The sequence below is a fragment of the Ambystoma mexicanum genome, chromosome 12 (genome assembly GCF_040938575.1).
Source record: "Ambystoma mexicanum isolate Mex_15411 chromosome 12, UKY_AmexF1_1, whole genome shotgun sequence".
Lineage (NCBI taxonomy): Eukaryota > Metazoa > Chordata > Amphibia > Caudata > Ambystomatidae > Ambystoma > Ambystoma mexicanum.
Window position 1 is genome coordinate 1,174,225,249 of NC_090936.1, and position 20,038 is coordinate 1,174,245,286.

Here is a 20,038-nt window from a genome sequence, read left to right on the forward strand (position 1 = left end):
GTTGTTGAATACAATTTGCTTACAAAAACATGAGGACATATAAAATCAAACAGTGAGGACGCCGCGAAATATGAGCGAACGCGGCGGCCATGATTAAATGAGCAGGTGCCCTCCTTTCAGTGTTACTTTGTAACATAATTCTCACTGAGGCAAATACCCGTTTGCGACGGGGCACTGTTTTTTATAGTATATCGGAAGGGGCGGAATATCCAATGTATTTTCGGAAAGGTTTTTTTTATGATATACATATGAAAGTAGAAATGATTTGGGACCCAGCCGCATGTGCAATCGCGTCATCCATTTTGAAACGGTTTCCTAATGGCAAACAGTAAAGGATTGGCCATTTTGCGATGGGGTGTATTTTCATTTTCTTCTGCTATCTGCGCGAGGCGGTGGGCCGTCCTCCATAGTCTGTCTATTGTGTCTACAGCCGAGTCCTCCGGAATGTCGATGTTACATGAAAACGGTCCCGTCACCCCCCTGGAATGGTGTTTGGACCATAGAGTCGTGACAGAGTGGAGCACCGGGAAGCCCCAGCCCGTACCATAGAGTTGCTTGTGGGAACCACACAGTAGCTGTCAGAAACGCAGCCCCCACTCCCCTAACAGGAACATGGCGGCCGTGAAGCAGCCCCAAGTGCTGCTGGAGGAAGTGCCGTACCTTAACGGAGTTCTGGAGCACGAGGACAAGGAGGAGGCGGCCGAACCGGCGGAGGAGCCGGGCAAGAAGAAGAAAAAGAAGAAGAAGAAGAGCAAGGCCCCTGGGGGTGAGGGCGGCGACAGACCGGGGGGGGGTGAGTGAGGTCAGTGGGGACCCCGGTGCGACCCCGGTGCGGCCCCGGTGCGGCCCCGGGCTGTGGTGGAGCCCGGAGAACTAGGGAAGGGGTCGCAGAGGACCAAGGAATGGAAGAAGTGGCAGAGGGGGATGTGAAGGGGTGCAGGAAGGCAAGGTGTAAAGTAGTGGCTGTGAAGGGGTGCAGGAAGGCAAGGTGTAAAGTAGTGGCTATGAAGGGGTGCAGGAAGGCAAGGTGTAAAGTAGTGGCTATGAAGGGGTGCAGGAAGGCAAGGTGTAAAGTAGTGGCTATGAAGTGGTGCAGGAAGGCAAGGTGTAAAGTAGTGGATATGAAGTGGTGCAGGAAGGCAAGGTGTAAAGTAGTGGATATGAAGGGGTGCGTGCAGGAAGGCAAGGTGTAAAGTAGTGGATATGAAGGGGTGCAGGAAGGCAAGGTGTAAAGTAGTGGATATGAAGGGGTGCAGGCAGAAAGGCAAGGTGTAAAGTAGTGGATATGAAGGGGGGCAGGAAGGCAAGGTGTAAAGTAGTGGATATGAAGGGGGGCAGGAAGGCAAGGTGTAAAGTAGTGGATATGAAGGGGTGCAGGAAGGCAAGGTGTAAAGTCTGGGAAAGCAACTGGTGCAAGCTTTAGGGGGCAGTGGGGGCAGAGTGGGTATGAAGGCATGAGTAGTGGGCGGGTGTGGAAGGGACCGCCAAGTATGGGGGCGGAAGGGAAGAGTGCGGGGGGGGTGCTTCGTGTGGTCCGAGCAGCCGCATGAGTTGCAGGTGAGGAAGGGGCTGGTTGAGGGTTTACAGATGTCTCTCGGGGGGCCCTCATGGGGGTTAAAAGCATAGCACCCAGAGCTGTGTGCATCACATGTGCCTGCGTGTTTTAGGAAACCTACTCGCGGAGGCATGCTTGAGGGGAGGGCAGTGCATCTGGCAGATCCCAGGCACTAGGGGGCGCTGATGTAGTGCAGTGTCACTATTGGTTTCTCGGCTGTTTGTCAGCCCATTGCTCCATCCAGGCGCGTTGTAATTGGGCAGACACAAGGGATGTGCCCGACGCTCTGGAGGTGTTTAAGTGCAGCAGAAAATAAGACTAATGCAGCTGTTCGGTTTTGGAGCTTACTGTGGGCGAGGCGGCCAAACCATTGCATTATATAGCAAGCCTGGCTCCTGTTTTGGGCGATTTCTCTGGTGTCAAGCTGTATTTCGTGCTCTGCAGCTTTTATTGCAGCGGCTAAACCACGAGGCTCGACTTAATGACGCTCATTAAAGATTTCTCAAAACTTTAGAAACACAGCTTCTGTTTACGTGTCACATACACAATGTTGTTGTCTGTGGAATCGACCGACCTATGTAAAGCACGCGTAGGCATGCACCTCCATCTCCCTTCATTGGTCTTTTATGTAGTAAAATGTATAATCTGTTTCATAACCGGGAACCTTTTTTTTAAAACACGTTTTGCCAAAACATACGTCCTCCTTGCTTGAATACAACGTTGATATTTGTGGGCAAGAACATAGTTGAGGAAATTTTTCTGCATTTGATCTAAACACTTAAGTGTAGAAAACTTTGGAAATTGTGGAGAAACTACCTGTATGGTGTGTGGATGAGCCTCTAATCACCTTAACCCTAAATTGCCCACCACTTAAGAAGCGAGTGTACGTTTTTCCGTAAAACAAGTTTATTGTACAATAAACCGGGAGGAGCTAGATGACTCTGTAGAGTCAACCTAACCAGAGTCTTCCTGAAGCACGCCAACAGTTCACATTATATACATTTTACATCAGTTAAAAAAAACTCCTACATAATGTTTTACAAATCACCCTCCCCCAACACATGATTGGTCAAATGTATACAATATTGTCTAATGGCCACGTTCTCATTGGTCACATTTATCTAACTACCGTCAACTCCTACTTACAGCACACCCCTTTTTGGGATTTGGCCATGGTAGGTCATGACATCATCATAGTACACTTTTTAAACATTTTAACAAGCATAATTCATTACAAGTTCCAGCTGGCCTGGGACCTTCTAACCCCAGGTGTGATGCACATGGTTTGCAAGGACACTTCAAATAATATGGGGAGATGGAGAATAAAGTTTCCTTTGAACTGGTGACAATGATCTCACCTCCCAGGACTTGCTGGCGTCCTTTTTGTACTATATTCTAAAATACTACCAATTCAACACGTATGGCCTTGGCACACAACCTGAGAAAATAATCAAAAACTATAAAGTATTGGTCAACACTGCCCTTAGGTGTGCCTGCACCCCGGGTTTGTTTTGTCAAAAACAAATGGCCAGGCTACCGTGAACAATGAGTAACAGAATCCCATGTATTTAAAAATATTGCATCTCTTTTCCCCAGTAGCGCCAAGTCATAAAAACCCAGCCTAGCTGTTACTCATTGCATTCCCTCAGCCTCCAGCCCTGCAAAACCAGTTTTCCCAGTCACACAAGAGTTCACCTCGCAAACTCTGGCTGCAGGGACTGGCTTTGGAAAAGCACACAACATATAGATTTGTATAGTCCCCATGTACCCCCAACTGTTATGTTATGGTACTTATAAAGCGCACTGTCACCAACGAACTTGGTCCCCAGGCACTCTGGCGGATCTGTAAACAAGGAGAAGGGGGAGTAGGGTTAGGCGGGAGGCGCGGGAGTGGGAGAGGTGGTGTGCTGTTGGCGGCTTCAGCTCAGTATACACCGCGTGCTGGGCTTTGGTGCAAGTATCGGATCGGGCGGGTCCTCGTGTGCTGTAGGTGCTGATTTATGTGGTGTTGATGCAGTGTGGTACAGTCCGTGTGGATTGCTGGGAGTGAAATGGTTGTGCAAGTCTTGTGGGTTGAGTATGTAGAGATTTGACGGTTGAGTTAGTGGGGTCTGTATCCTGATTCTGATACTTCTGTTTCTGTTTGAGCTGTATCCCTGTGGGTGGCGATGTTGCAGATTCCTTGTAGGCAGTCTCGCTGTGGTGTGTGGTGGTGCGGCGGGGATCCGGCTGTATCCTAGTGAGTATTGTATGGAGTGATAGGTATGCCTGAACCTTTCCTTCGGACATGTAACCGAGGTTGGTGCTAACTATTCTTTTGTTATCTACTGTGACAGTGGTCTGTTGGAGCTTGGAATGGGTCAGGGCCAGTGTGCAGTTGATGAGGCGTCCTCGTGTTTTTATCTTGGTCAGCCTGTGTATTCAGTCATTAGTTTCCTCCTATAAAGACTATTTTTCAGTAAGTCCTTCGGTTTTCCGTGGAGTGACTTCCTTAAGAGCTATTGTGTGTGATGGCGCGTTGTGCTTCCCGTTGTAGCTTGATGAGCATTGTGTAATGTGAATGCTTATGTTCCTCACCCTCTGGTTTGGAGCTAATGGATGGGAGTTCCCCATTTCCTTGCTATCTGACGTGACTAGGTATGTTGGCTATGGCTGTGGTTTAGGTCCAGGGTGCTATTGATGAGTCGTCCTGGTGTTTCCGTCTTGGTCTTGCTATGTATTCAGTCTTTTGGGTCTTATTACGGCTGTCTCTCGTTTAGTCGTTTGGTGTGTCATGTAGTACTTTCCTTAGGATCTTTTCCCTGTCGATTGCTTGGTGTGGATCAGGGTCTGTCTCTTTGTTCATCAAAGTTTTAGTTGTGTGTGTGTGTGTCCCTGTGGGTGGTCTTCTAGTTATGACGTGAAGAGCCACATTTTGAGTAGTTTCCTGAATAGTATGTGGTTTCGTGTTACGTATGTACTTTGGAAGGTCTTTCAAGGTTTTCGGTGCTTGGTGAGAGAAAGAAGATCCTTTGAGTTTTCTTTTGTTGTAGGGTTTCGGTTCCAGGGGGATGTCATTGCTTGATCTGAGCGTTCTTGTTGGTTGATGTAGATGCAGCTTGTCTCTCAGGAACTCGCCGCCTTGATAGTGTACTGCTCTGTGCATGATGCACATTGTTTTGAATTTTATTTGTTGTTTAATTGGTAGCCAATGTAGTGTGTTTAGTGCTGGTGTGGTGTGTTCTCTTCGGGGTAGTTTCAGAAGCAGTCTGGCTGCCGCATTTTATATGCGTTGTAGTTTTCTTAGAAAGCGTTCAGGCATACCCAAGTATAGGCTGTTGGCGTAGTCTACTCTAGATATGACGAGAGCGATGATGGTGGTTGTTTTCATTGGCGAATGATGGGAACGGTAGGATGATCTTTGCCGCTCGCAGGAGAAAGAAGCATTTCTTGAGTAGGGCGTTTACTTGTGGCTCTAAGGTGAGATTGTCCATCAGCACCCCCAGGTTTTTTACAATCTGCAAAGGTGATGGAGAAGTGGTTTTCTCCTGCATTTTTTTGTGAATATTTCTGTTGTTCCTGGGTTGATTTTATGGCTGTTTGAGTTACTCCAGTAAAATACATTGCAGAGGCAGTTTTCTAGCATTGAGTTTATTTCTAGGTTGTCTTGTATTTTTAAGATTATTTGTGTATTGTCGGCGTAGTTGTAGTAGGTGAGGCTGTGACTTTTGATAATTCTGATTAGTAGATCTAGGTAGATGTTTACTAGTAGCGGGGAGAAGGATGATCCATGTGGTACTCCACAGGTGGAATCTCTCGGGCTGGATTTGAAGGGTTTCATCCATACGGTTTCTGTTCTGTTTGTTAGGAAGGATTTGACCAATAGTAGGACGGTGTCTATTATTAAGAGTCCTTCTAATCTCTTTATTAGGGTGTTGTGATTAACTGTCAAATGCTGCGGATAGGTCTAGAATGATCAAGGCAGAGCTATTGTCCGAGTCTGTGTTCCTTTTTAGGTTGTCCCATAATGAGAGGATATCTGATCCTGTTCCTCTCATTGATCTAAGACAACTTGTGCCTGGTCTAGTAGGCAGTGCTCTTCTATGAATTCTTTGGTTGTTTTGTTAATGTACGAGCAGCTTGGCTGTGTACGGGATGTTAGAGATGGGTCTGCAGTTGGGAAGGTCCTTTACGTTTCCCGCTGTAGCTTTGAGTAGTGGCCTTGTGTATGCTGATTTGAAGGCTTGTGGCACTTTCCCAGTTGTGATTGAAAGGTTGAGGGCGTTCCTGTGATATTCCATGGGCGTTCCTTGTTTAAGGAAACAATTGTATATGTCCGAGGGGCAGGTGTCCTCGGGAGACCCGGAGTTATTGCTTTGATTCACCAGTTTGATGAAGGTCTCCACTGATATTTTTTGAAAGCGTCATAGTTTGTTCAGGTGTTCCTCCTGAGTGTAGGTGGGGATCGTAGTAAGATCGGGTGGTCTGTTTGTTGGATGCTGGTGATTTTGTTTTTGAAGTGGTCTGCAAGGTCATTGCATAGTTTCGTAGACCGAGTTGGTGTGTTGTTGCATCCCGGTGAATTTTTAATTTCATTTGATTTTGAAGAGTTCTTTTTGGGTGTTTGGTGCTTCGAAGATTCGGTTGTCGTAGTGTTTTCTCTTCGCTTTTTGTATTTCATTTTTGTATGCACGGTTGTGTTGTAGAAATTTCAGCTTATTCGCAGTGTCGTTTTTGTTTTCTCCAATCTAGTTCTAGTCTTCGGTTTTTCCTTTTCATGGTGCCGAGTAGTGGTGTGAACCATTTTGACATTGCCCTTTTATGTGAAGGAGTGAAAGGTCTTTCTTTGGTGTTGAGTGTTTTGTCTGGTTGCCTGTTTACTGGAGTGGTCATTTTGATTACGAAGGGGATGATGAGGTGGTAGCTCCAGAGTATTTGAATTGGGGGTGCCGTGGTAAGGAGCTGTTTGTTCGTGAAGATTACGTCAAGTGTATGCCCTGCCGAGTGGGTTGTTCCTTTGACTAGTTGTTGATTCATTGCTGCTAATTGGCTGGTTAGAGATTTTTGTGTAGTCGTGGTTTCTTCTCCGAACCAGATGTTGAAATCTCTGAGGACGATCAGGTGATTGTTTGACTAGGATGGTGATTGCTTCCGTGAAGGCGTCTAACGAAGGTTGCATCGTAGGTTGGTGGTCTGTATATTGGTATGAATATCCGGTTTGTTTTGGGGCTTACTGATGGACGTTTGGTTAAGGATTCACATTTATCGATGTTTAGTGGGTCTTCCAGTTTGATATCCAGGTGTTCCTTATGGATTGCCAGCCCCTCCCCCCCCCCCCCCCCTCTTTTGGTTTTTCTGTTTGCTTGGACGCATTTGAAATGTTCAGGTAGGCAGTTGTTGAGGGTGATCTTGTAGTTGCCGTTTAGCCATGTTTCTGTTAAAAATAGGATGTCGATCCCTCTGTCTCAGAGCAGATTGTATATATTTCGGTGGAATGTGTGGACATTGACCTTGCATTGATTAGGTTGCAGTGGATCTTTTTGGTGTGGTTTTGCTTGTTAGTAGTTCCTTCTTTTGGTTTGCAGTTGTTTGGTTGCGGTGCATCTTTAGAGGAGGATCAGCGAAGGCTGCATCTTCATTGAAGCGGTCTGCTAGATTGAAAGCTTGGCTGTTCAATAGCGGCGCTTCCCTATTCATGCAGGTTTGATGATCAGCAAAGGCTTCTTCATTGAATTGGTCCATTAGGTTGATGTTTGTGTTGGTTATTAGTGCTTCGTCATTTTGACTGGTGTGCCGTGGGTGTTGACGGTGTGCTTATGTTCTTATGATGTATGGGGTTGGGATGCAGTCTTTTTCTTGGTTGTCTCGGGCTGTTTTTTGTGTGTCTTGATGTCTGTGTTGTTGGGGTATCTGGGTTCTGGGGTTGTTGCGAGATATGGTGTGAGATATATATATAGATAGATAGATTTTTCCCTTTCGAAGTTCGTTCTGGTCGTGTTGGTTTTTGGCAGGGTTTCCTTCATTTGAGACTGTTGCTGTGGGGATAAGTTGAAGTTGAATTTGTGTGTCTGTCCAATGTGGTGTGGTCTTGTGCTCTTTCTTGGCGCCCCTTCCTGGTCCGGGGCATTTTGGTGCTCGGTGCGGAAATGCCGGTTGAGTGGTTGACTGTGGTATTTTGTGCTAGGCAGTACTGGCGTTGTTTCTTATGTTAGTAAGTTTGGGTGCTTTTGAGCGGTCTATTCTTCACGTGGGTTGGGTATGTCTCCTCGGAGCGCTGTCGGGTCGGGGTGATGGGTGTACGGTTGTCGGAGGTGTAGGCCTAAGTTCAGTAACTGTCTATGTAGGTCTCTAGAGGGTTTTTGGTGTAGGGTTGGAACTATACTATCACGGTCTAGTTCTCTCTAGGTGTGTGTCCAGTTGGTTTAGACTGAGTCTGAGTTCAAGATTAAGCACAGCTATGCTTGATAATCCTGTATAGTAGGAGGGGGGGGGGTCCACCCCTGACAGTGCAAGATGAGTACGAGGCCAAACACAGCAATATTTGAGTCCTGTACAGCGGGAGAGAGGCCTACACCTAACAATGCAATTTGAATATCAGCCTAAACTCAGTTGGGGCCTAACAAGGCAATTTGAGTATCAATGTCGAAACGGCTAGATTTGAGGGTCCTAGTATCAACCTAAATACAGTTAGAGCCTAACGGTGTTATTTCGATATCGGCATAGGCGCTTGCTGTGGTGTAGTGTATTAAGTACATTACTGGCTTGGAGGCGCAGTCTTAATAGTCACATTACTGTTCCAAGGTCTATAGAATTGTGTAGCAGGGTTTCTGGAGTAGAGTGATTGCTCTACTCCCCACCCTGGCATCTCCTACCTTGTTCGTTGCTGCTGGTTGACAGCTGGCTACTGGCTTCCCCATCATAATCTTAACTGTCCCAAAACACATTTCCCTCAAGACCCCGATGTATTGAATGTCTGTACTTATATGTTCCAAACTAATGCGTTCTGTTCCCTCTGTTTCAAATCTCCTTTCTTGCATGCAAATTATGAAGTCCCTTGTCCAGTTTCTAGGCACTTTGTGGCACATCATACCTATATTGCATTTATTTAATCAGCGGTTTTGACATTTATCTTGATGCGCGTGCAAAACGAAATGTATCCACTCAAACACAAGGTAACACTATAAAAGTAACACGTATCCCATTCTCAGTAACTACGCTAGATATATGTAAAATTGCAACCTTGTGCTCACTTCTCTGTCACCAATATGGCGTGTGCAACGTGAACCCCTCTTTCTCATTGGGACCTTTCCTGACCACCCCAACAATGGCAAAATTACTTGTACTTTATGAAGGTTATATTGTAGGTGATGGAAACTTGAACAATAAATATTACATTGTTGTGATTTCAAAGCGGACAGTTCCATGCCGTTTTTCTTGAATTCTGCTCGTAGACTTTGCAGGTGAAGTCCATTGGGACTATATATGCTACTACTGATCATTTTATTGGTAAAATAACAGCGGTTCTGCGTAAAGCAAATTCCCTCTATTGCTTATACAAGAGCCAAAACCGTTGGCTTTGAAGTACAGAAAGCAGGATGTGGGATATGAGGGGGTACCTATCCTGTGGGAGATGTTTGGCTTTTTACTCCCATAAGACCACCTGTGGCCATGCTAGTCGTTACTGTGATTCCCAACCACTCCCTGCCCCCCTTCACCCAAAACACCACCCTCAGCCCAGAAAATCTCTGAGCTAGCACTGTGGTGTTTTTGGGGGATGCAGCCTTTTAAAGGTAATTGCTTATTTGCTGCTTTAAGCCAGCTCCTGGTGTAAGTGTCTTTAATTGTGCTTTAAGCCAGCTCCATACGTACTGTGTGTATCCTTGCTTCTAGCGCTGAATTCCTGTTCAAGAAAACGCACATTGGAAAAGCCAACTCGTCTGGCTTTGTTAAAGGTACTAAATGGGCATTTGTCAGGCGCTGCCTTAATATGCCCAAGTATTTCCACCATTTTCCAACCGTTGCCCTCATGTGGCCAGATATTACCATTATAGCATAGCCTGTAAAATACATATCACATGCCAAAGCCTTTGTTGCTTCTTTTCTTGAGAGCGTATAGGATCGCTGCCAAGATGCATCATGTGGAATCTTTTTGAAAAGGGTCACAATTTTGCACTGTAGTGGCTCCTTCCGCATACCAGTGTGGCTTTCTTTGCTCCTCATGAGCACAATAGGTCAGAATACATTATCTGCCTGTGACCGCAAAGCGCTACTTGCTGCTATTAAGGACATCTTCATTTTGCAACCTTCCCTCAGTTGATTTCAATGGAACTCCAGAATATCTGTCCGTTTTGGTATGTTTGCTGCTTTTTGTGAGTGGGACGATTTTTGTCTCCTTTGCTTGTTCAAATCTTTAGTTTTGGTCACATTTGCTTTTTCCTACGTTTTTAGCTTTTTAACACTCCACTTACGGTGGTTTGTGTTCCGCTGGCTGGCAAAATGTATGCCTTTTGTACAGGCTGGTGGCAGGGAACTGTTTTACAACGGTTTCTGTTGGGCTACTGTATCTCTTTGTGTGATGATGCGTGTTTCATTGGTTAAAACATGTGCGACACATTTTAAGCAATGTCCTTTGGCCCTTTTTCTTTTGGCTGCATGCCTGCCCCGTCTGGTTTGAAACCTCCAAATAAGGTAATGTGAGTGAGATCCAGTACTGGATCCCCGGGCAGCACTTTGTGTCACTGGTATTGGGACCGTCTGGTGTGAATCCACATTTCTCCAAGGGGGGCTTGGAGGGTGGGATGCTTTCAGATGTGCGATCCATGATGGTAGTGCCACTACCTTTCTGAAAGGTGCAGATACTTACTTTTGTATGGCTGGGGTAACACCAACCTGAATTTGGGATAAGAGGCGCGAGTCTGGCGGCATTCTGGCTATTGCCCACTGGACAGTAAACTAACGAACATATTCTGTCACAGCACAATATTTTCTATTTAGTTTTTTGTATTGTACTTAATATTTTAATGTGCAGGTAAAGGGTGAGTCCTGTGCCTAAACATCCTTCATCTAAGTGCTCCGAGACAAATCGGATAACTTTCTAACGCCGCAATTTAAAAAAACTTTACAAATCTCAACATCCTTTTGATTGAACATCGACAATAATTGTGCACAATTATAAAACCTCTACATGCTCTTTTCAATCCTGCAACATTACTTCAGGGACTTATATCAGGAAATGTTCCCTCTTATTTGGCAACTGCCAACATTATCCGGTGTATACTATTCCATTACCAAAACCTTTTTTTTCCGTTTAAAATGGTGTCAAGTATTCGACAAATGCTAGTGCACACTTGTCAGACACACAAACAATTGACAGGTATGTCTCAGAATTATGGGGTTATTCCAATGTGCTTGGCAATCGGCAAAAACAATTGTATTTTTATTAAAGAAGCTTATTCCTCTATCACCGGATACGTCGGATATACCGCTCACATTGGGGGTACTGGGCATTGTTTGTGCCATTAAAACTAAGCCTGTATTGTTATGGTTAAAATTGTATCTGCGAGGATCTGGATGTTATAAGAGCAATATTGGACCTTAGAGGTCATGGTGTTAAACTCTCTGTGTGACTTTCCCAGATGAGAAGGATCCTAAGAATTGAGATGGGCCATCTATGGGATAGCCCTGAGACACTAGGAATGTGACATGAATTTTTTATTTTATTTATTTAATATTTATATTGCGCCGGTAGCTCGCGAGCGAATGTAGTAAAAAGGCATATTGGGTTTTTATGCTAAAGGACCAAACCACTGGGGCGACTCACAACCCATTAAATGAGGACAAAAACCCACCTGGGTTACGAAAACCACCTTCACTGGCACAGTTTCACTAGAGAGGAACTTGTATGTTAAACCCTGGTTGGGACTCTTGTCCGCAATGAGTTATACTAGTAACATAACCGTTGCCCCCCCAGAGGAGGGCATCTTGGCGCTATTGACAGTTAACATATGTTTGTTAAACAATTTAATGATACTCATTTTATCGACCTCAGAAAGATGACGTGCTGAGTGCCTGCCGGGATGAGAGACCATGAGGTCTAACACAGGCCCCTGTAGTGGATGCATTAGTCCAGTGCCGGCAGGATTCCAGCACTAAAGCATGTCTGATGTCCCTGCATCCTACTGAGGATGTAAATAATTTCATATTATGGTGTCCATGTTTGAACAATGTTCGAAATTGGTTGATTGCCAGGTTTTATGCACTTTGGAATTCACACTTTAATTGAAGCACTATATCTGTGCAAATCCATTCGGAAGGAACTTTGTGTACACACAGTCGCAGGTTTCTTAAATGGAGCAGGGAAAAGACGGAGATTTATGACTTGACTTTTATTTTATGTGACCTGTAAATATTGGACATTTATGTTAATGCACAATTTGTGTTCCTGCGTTTTCTCACTTCATGTTTTTAATGTAATATTTTATGGAAATTGTTTCCGACATTATAACTAATTCTAGGGTGGGGAGTCATAATGTCGAAAATAAAATGTCGACAGACAAAAATGTCGACAAAATAATGTCGAAAAAAAAGTCGAGTTTCGTTTTTTTAAATTATATATTTATTTTAGGGGTTCGGGAGTAAAAAAAAAAAAAAAAGGGGGGGCTGGGGGGGAACCCCCCCATTTCGAAAAAAAAATGCATTGAAAAAAAGTGTCATTTTTTTTTTCGACTTTTTGACTGTCGACATTTTTGTTGTCGACATTATGACTATAAACCAATTCTAGTACTTCCTTCATGGTACCAGGAAAACCCCATCACTGGAAAATGCTTGTTGAATTGAGTTTTCTTATTTTATCTTACAGCAAACAGTTTTGTCCCAATTCGAGGGCTTGGTATGTATGTATCCTAATCCTGCTTCTCCATGCCCCACTTTTAGACTGGTTTTCCTTTCTTCTTCCTTTACAATATACCGTCTGTTTAGCCCAGACAAGGTCACCATGCGCAGTTTTCTAGGACAGGCTATTGGCGCCATATGACCACTATGGTGGTGACTGGCGCAGCATAAAAGCTTCATAAAATAGTTTCATGGAAAGGTCAGGATTAATCCCACGACTTTGACCAATTAAAAGTTTGGGGAAAATGAAAGGATTGAAGTGGATTCTTTGCATCCTTGCAATGTCTGGCATTTCCTTCCATGGAAGATATGATGGAACATACAAGTCTTTTAAGTAACTGATTTTCCAAGTTCCCTTCTGCTGGCGTTCACCACCATCTCTGTGCCCTGGTGTTGTGGGGAATTCTCAGAAATGTGCTAAATACCTCTACCTTAGAGACCCCCAGCTATTTTGCTGGACTTTTAATTTTTATCCTCTCGTATTTTTTATTTGATTTGAACCCTGTTTCTTTTGGTTTTGGAGTACTCCATAGGCATCATCCTTTTACATTATGACACACAGCACCTTCAGTGCAGTGTCACAGAGAAGTCCTTTCGATTTCTCAAAAGTTTAAATACCTTCTCTTGGATAAACTACTGTTTCCAAGAGCAGTAAAGTGAAATTGACTTTACTTCCCTTTGTTACTTTATAGACCCAGCACACACTATCTTACATAGAGTGCTGGAGGGGTTACTTAGTATCCTTTGTCTAGTTTCTTAGGCAACATTCTTATGTTGCCCGTTCTACAATTAATGGCTGGTGGCAGTGGTTTATTTTTCCACCATTGTGCAGTTTTTACTGCAGACTGAATCCTTAGCTGCAGTATTACACCCATGGGTGCCTGTTTTGTAAAAATGGCCCGGTCTTCTTTTTTTGCCATTTCTGGTTGGAAAGCTCCTTCTTGAGATTTACTCTGCGCGCCAAACCAGGTTTGGTCCCTTTGTTCGTTTTCTTTGGCGGGGTTCACTGCTGAAGCCCGCCTCTGGCTCCAGCGTGTCTGGCAGTGCAGGAAGCGAGGGAGGTTCCCAAAACTCCCTATACTTAATCTCCTTGGTTGCAGGAATGCACCCAAAGGTGATTGGCTGGCTGCAAGGACAGCCACCCTGCTGTGAGTGATAGGTTGCGAATGAATGGGAGAAACTTGGATAAAAGGCAAGGTCTTTTGCAAGGAAGGAAGTGGACCACTGGATGAAGGAACCGAAGAAGAAACCGAAGAAGCTTGCTGCAACCTCCTGGACTGTTGATTTGGCCAGTGAAGCCCTGCTGCTGTGCTGAAGCTCTGATTTTTAATCGTCTAGAGAAGCCCTGCAAGGAAGACTTCTCCCCTTGGGTTGGTGGGGCCAATCAGCCCCAAGACTAACTTACCTGGAGCCCCGCTCTCTGCTGGCTGTACTACTTTGCTGCTGCAGGAACCAAGTGCCAGTGGACAGGAACAGGACAATTGCATCACTTTTAAGCCAGATCCGAGCTCCAGGAAGATCCTCTGGACTCCCTCGAAGCAGGACTAACCAAGCCCGAGCCACCCCAACAGTGCTGGATCCCAGAAGCAAGGAAAGTCCACAAGGTAAGAACCATGGTGGTGCTATTTGCGAGTAGCTGAAACCACAAAGTGCTGCTGATCTGAAGGTTGCCCATTGCTACCGCCGACCTTCAAACGTAGTGCAGGAGTACCCAGACGTCCTCCATCTTGTCCCCACGACTGAGGCCCAGGAACAACAGGATCTGCAGGAACTAAGAGGAACAGAAGCCAGCTAGAACCTTTTTTTCAGACTCTAGGTACTGTGAATTAGGGGAATTTACTACTTGTTGTGTGCAGCTTGCTAGCGCCCAGTTGAGACTTGCATTGGTTGTTTTTGCAGAGTTGCTTGCAGCTTTGCTCTTCACAAGCCTCCCAGCTTGTGGCCCAACAGTAATTTCTTTTACAACAGAACTCTCTCACATTGTGGAAGACTTTTGTACTAATCTTCAAGCAGTGCCTCAGCTCCCCTAGACTTTGCCCAACTGACATGGGCTGTCCTGGCTCCAATCATATTGCATTGGGGGATTGAAAAGTGCTTACCTGTTAAAGAAACATGTTAACCTTTGTTTCCTTCCCTAACCTTTTCCTTTTGCCACAAATCTCAGTATTGCCTTAAATGTACAAGTGATATATTAATATCCAGTGTCCTAACAATTGAAGTCACCTTAGGGTGTAGGAAGTGTCTGTATGCCTTCCCAAAAGTGTACCTACTTATTTACTGAACTGGGTGTATTTTTGGAGTATATTTTAGTGTTGCATATTGTTCCCTCCTAAAGAAGGCTTATTTTAAAACTGACTGTTAAAAATTAATACATTCTTTTATCAAGAAACTATCAAGAAACCTTGAGTATAAGTGTTAATTGAGTACCTGTCACTGTGGGTCTGTTACGGTACATTTCACATTGAGCCCTCAGTCACCCTACCAACGTGTAGTACAGGCCTATACCAAAGGTTGGGTTACCTATTTCCTAGAGTACAAGGCTGGTGTAGTCTCCCTCGGGGTTACTACATACAATCTTGCCTAATACCTGGTCTTGGATGCCTGTTCTGTAGGATCACAACCATGTTTTCTGAAAGATAATCTGCCACAGTGGAAATGTTGGGGTTCTGTATTAATGGAGTGAGGGTCACTGGCCGAGAGCAAGCAACCTCCCAAAGTCCACCATGGGAGTTCAGGCAGATTTGCGAGAGTGGTCACCTACACTGCAGTCCGCGTGTTGGCCTTTCGGATCAACTTTTATTGCCCGTCTGTGACCTCACCTCTTCAGCCACTATATTCTCCAATCTTCCTCTTCACTTTCTCTGGCCTCTTGTCAGTTTTGCTCCATCTCTTAATTATTCCTTTACTTGAACAATGGCTTACTTTTGTGCTGAGTCTGAGATGATCTTTTTTGAAATTGTGCTCCAAGCACATTAACGGTGTTTGCGTGGAGTATCTGTTGTAGCACTCTGCTCTGTGGTGCGGTCTTCATGTGTTCCGACAGTAAATAGAATGTACCAGGGCAGGGGGGAGGTTAAAGGCGGGGGAAGCACATATTGCTTCAGAGAGGTCCTACCACCATCTTTAAGCTATCGGAGCTGACGGTAGGGCCTCACTAGCCAGCAGGAATGTCTTGAATGCATGGTACTATGGCTCTGGTATGTGGCTTAAAGTATGAGGTGCATCTCTGGCATCACCCCTTTCAGGCATATGCACCTAAATGTAGGTAACTCCACTATTGCACCTGGACAGTATTTTTCACCCCACGCAGGGTGACGTAAGTAACTCCTCACCACTCTGCATGCTCTAATCTCTGCTTTACCTCATTGCAAACTGGTTGCAGAGGCCAACTTGCATTGTTGTCAGACCACCCAGACACCAGCTCTTCACCACATACAGGAAATCCTTCACAAAGGCTCCACCCAGACATGCTGTCAGTTTCCTCAGTTGTGCAGCAACTGTACTTTCAGATGTCTTGGGAGGATAGCTCAGGGGCAACGTACTGTCCTTGGAAGCAAGACGACGCGGAGCAACACAGGTTCGATCCCCAGGTCTGCGCTTAGAAACCTCTGGGTATCAAGCGCATTATAAATAACCTATCGTATCAATACAATGATCCGCACCAAAGGCATATGTGCTGTAAAATAACACTATTGACACCCCTCTTGAGGCATGTTTGAAAGCTGCTTTCCTTGTTGGAATTCTGTTTTCTCTTTTTGAATAGCCTAAAAAAAAATGGATTGTGCTCTTGTATTTTGAATTCTCTGAAAAATATAGGTGCCTGCCAAAATTGCCAGGCATTTAGAACTAAAACTAATCGGCATAAGTGTGATGCAAAATTAGAAACTTACAAACTGGAACCCTCTCTTAAAGTTGCAAACACCAATGAGGAACCCAAACACCTCAAAGTAACTCTTCTTGCAAACGTTGTACAAAGAACTAACAGCTTCATGTTTCATCCACTCATGCTCACGGACCCAAACGGCTATACAAATCCTTCTATCAAACTATTATAGTCACAGCAATACACCTCTCCAATCAACAAACATGTTCCACTGCCCAAAGCATCCACATCCTCACCAGACTCCCGACGTCTTCCATCTAGAAAGAGAACTCCGGAGTTCACATTAGTCTACCAAGAAATCCGAAACCAGTTGCCCTTAGTGCTACACGCATCCCACAGTTGCCCTTAGTGCTACACGCATCCCACAGTTGCCCTTAGTGCTACACGCATCCCACAGTTGCGCACAACACTTTTTTCTTTTCCCTCTACTGTCTAACCCACTTTCCATGGCAGTGCCTTGAGACCAGGAGAATGGCAGTGGTGCAGATACCAATAATTAACTCTGTTCTAATTCCGCAGTTAAAGTATTCTGACATTTGTGGCTAGAACCGCAGTGGGGATTACAGTGTGTACTAGTAACAATACAACATTTCACTAATGAAAACAAAATGGAGAACAACTAAAACGGTTCCAAGATTGGTACAAAGCGCAGACATGTAAATAGAATTTGTTGGGGCAAAGTTACTTGGAAAGAATGCTTGTTAAGGATCCATACTGCTGTTAATGTGGTGCACTCAAGTTTGAAAGTTGTTTAATGGAAAGTAATTGTTAGTAAAAGGGTGCTGTCGTTCACTAGCACAGTGGAACTTCAGAAAAAGTGGAGACTAAGTGGAGAATTCTGTGTAATCGTGGTCCACCAAGGTCTCACCCCTAAATTAGCAGTCCATTCACAGTCTTGAGTTCTTGGTTCATTCAACCGGTAAAAAAAAAAGCCTCAATTAGCCTCATGGATTTTGAGCATGTTGGCCTTGAACAGGACAGCACCGTGTGGATTAAGTTTGATATCCCAGTTGGACAGGATCAGGTCTTCCTACTGAGGTTGATGAACTGAGTAAAGCGAGTATTGCAGTTCTTAGAAGAGACTAGCTATGAACTCCTATTGAGTTATCTTCAACTAACCGTTAGCCATTTTTTTTTTATTTCTTGCATGCATCAGTTTACACTGAGTGCAATACCTTTCCTGGAAGCTCCCTGCTTGTAACTTCTGGCATAGTGACTTTTCTTATTTTAGTATCAGCGGTGCTGCAAGTAAAGTTTTATTTGCTTTAGTTCAAAAAACGTGTACATTTGTAATGCGGGCATACACAAGTATTCGTTATCTTTAAGCATAAATACTCTAGTGGTGGGTTTCCTTTGCAATTCATTATCGGAGCAATACACACTTTTCTGTTTCTAAATGGTTTAACAATATATTTTGCACAATCGCTCCAGTTGATCTAACGCTTGATATATGGTATTTTTAATGCGCCTATACACCAGTGTTTCAAGGCGCGATGCAGCAAGGGAGGGGGAAAATAGGGGAGACAGACAGCGATCCTACTAGGTCAAGTGTCATTCAGATAGTGCAGGGGAAGGGGAAAATTGCAGAGTGGGGTGGGGACAGTGCAGTACATGGGATAAGAGAATAAATAAACAATAAAAGTACGGTCAGCTGGTGGCACGTACAAGGGTAATTGCAGACATCAGGTGTCAAGTGCTGGTGGAGGACTGTAGGGGAACACTAAACAGTCCCTGAATGCAGGGTTTGCCAGGGAGGCAGTACCAGTGTCTAACTGGCGGAGGAGGAGACCCGGGCATGTGATCAGAGGGTGGCTAGGTAACCAGTACAGTTTCAGCCAGGAATTCAATAGGGGTGAGGAGGATAGAAAGCAGAAGCAAAGAGGAAGGTTTTGAGGTGCTTCTGGATCCAGAGATAGTTCTCCTCATTTCAGGGAGGCTGTTCCAGAGGGAGGCCCAGCTGAAGACGGAGATCTACCACCAACCTGTTGCTTGTAGAAGCGACTGACCCTGAGGGAGTTGGAGGCGGATGAGCAAAGAGCTTGAGAAGGAAGATATTTAGGAAAAGAGAGTTGAAGGTATTGAGGCCCCAGAAGGCCTTGTGGACAATGCAGAGGGTTTTGAACTTAATCCTCACCGCCACTCGGAGCCAGTGCAGAGATTTCAGTCCTGGAGAGATACGATCCCTGGGCTTGAGGCCAAGGACAATTCTCCCAGTCCTGCTCTGGATGAGTTGCAGAGGGCGGAGAGTAGAGGCAGGCAGATTTTAGAAAGAGGCTGTTGCAATAGTCCAGCTGAGAGAGAACCAGAGCTCTGGAGACTGAGCTTCTGGGGGGGAGGAAAGCAAGAATACCACTGAGGAGGTGCAGCTTGTAGTGTGACTTCTTAGAGACGTCAGAGATGTGAGGAGAGGACTGTGGGGTCGAAGATGACCCCAAGGTTTTTAGCCTCGCAGGTGGGAGCAGGAAGAGGGCCAAGATAGGCTGTCCAGAGAGTGGCAGGAAAGGAGGGAGCGGGTGTGCCGATGAGGAGAATCTCAGTCTTACTGGCATTAAGGCAGAGATCATTGGCAGCACACCACTCCTGGATGGGAGATGAGAGACTGAGAAGAGTTGGCCGAAGGTAGCCTGAAAATGAGCTGAGTGTCATCCGCATAAGCACTGAAAGTTGGGGCAGAGAGCGGCAATGCGGTGGGCAAGAAGTTCAGCTATTGGTTGAACAGCCAGGGAGAGAGGTTAGACCCCTGTGGGACATGACCGGTAGAGCTAGGGGAGAGGAAGGACCCAAGTTGTACCTGGGAGGGTTGGTCAGAGAGGAAAGAAGTCAGCCACGGCAGGGCCTGACCAGTGATGCCCAGGTTATCACGGAGGTGGTTGAGCAGGATGGCATGGTTGACCATGTCAAAGGCAGAAGAGGGATCAAGTAAGATGAGGACACGAGTGTTGGAATCAAGGTTGGAGAGCAGGTCTTCACGGATGTTCAGGAGAGCAGTTTCCGTGCTTCTGGCAGCTCTGAAGCCAGACTGATGGTCATGAAGACAACCAACAGATTCAGTGTGGATGATAAGCTCGGAGATGGCCATCTTTTCCAGGAGTTTGCCCAGGAAGGGAGTGATGGATATTGGGTGATAGTTAGCCGGGCCGGACGGGTCGTCGGAGGGTTTCTGAAGAAGAGGGTGCACAAGAGAGTGCTTCGGGGGGATGGGAAGACTCCTGTGGCGAAGGAGTGATTGCAGAAGTCGGCCAGAGCAGGCGCCAGGGAGTCAATCTGGTCCTTTTGTGGTTTTGGAGGAACGGGGATGAACATGTTTTGATGAGCTTTTCATAGATCGTACTGGTCTAGAAACCTCAGGGGAGAACAGGGGACGGGCAGAGAGGGAGGAGGAGAGGAGGCCGAAAAAGGGCCAGAGAAAGAGCAGGGAGTAGAGGGGGCAGGGGGAGAGGGAGAGGACAGGATGTCATGAGTTTTAGAGATGAAAGGACAAGCCAGAGCCGTGCAGAGGGCCTGGGAGGGGGACAGGAGAGGTAGACACTGCAGCAGGATTGCCAGTTCCTTGCAGATTTTGAAAGAGTTAAGCCTAGTTGTTTGATGCTGCAGAGACACTGGCTTGGATGCGAGCTCCCCTCTTGGTGCGGACAGAGAGCCGGGTTTGCCCTTGGAGGAGGCAGCAGGCCAGTTTGTCGGAGGATGTACCAGAAGCATGCCATTTCCGCTCAGCCACCCTGCACTTGCGT

At 45.6% G+C, this 20,038-nt stretch overlaps 1 protein-coding gene across 1 annotated transcript in view; it reads left to right on the plus strand.

The window, feature by feature from the left end:
• Nucleotides 1-401: 401 nt before the first annotated feature.
• The window catches only part of METAP2 (methionyl aminopeptidase 2), a 189,608-nt gene continuing 169,971 nt past the window's right edge, over nucleotides 402-20,038 (plus strand). The window contains exon 1 of the mRNA XM_069629818.1: nucleotides 402-766. Coding sequence (XP_069485919.1) covers nucleotides 613-766 — 154 coding nt within the window. The 5' untranslated portion in view covers nucleotides 402-612. The remainder of the gene's footprint in view (nucleotides 767-20,038) is intronic.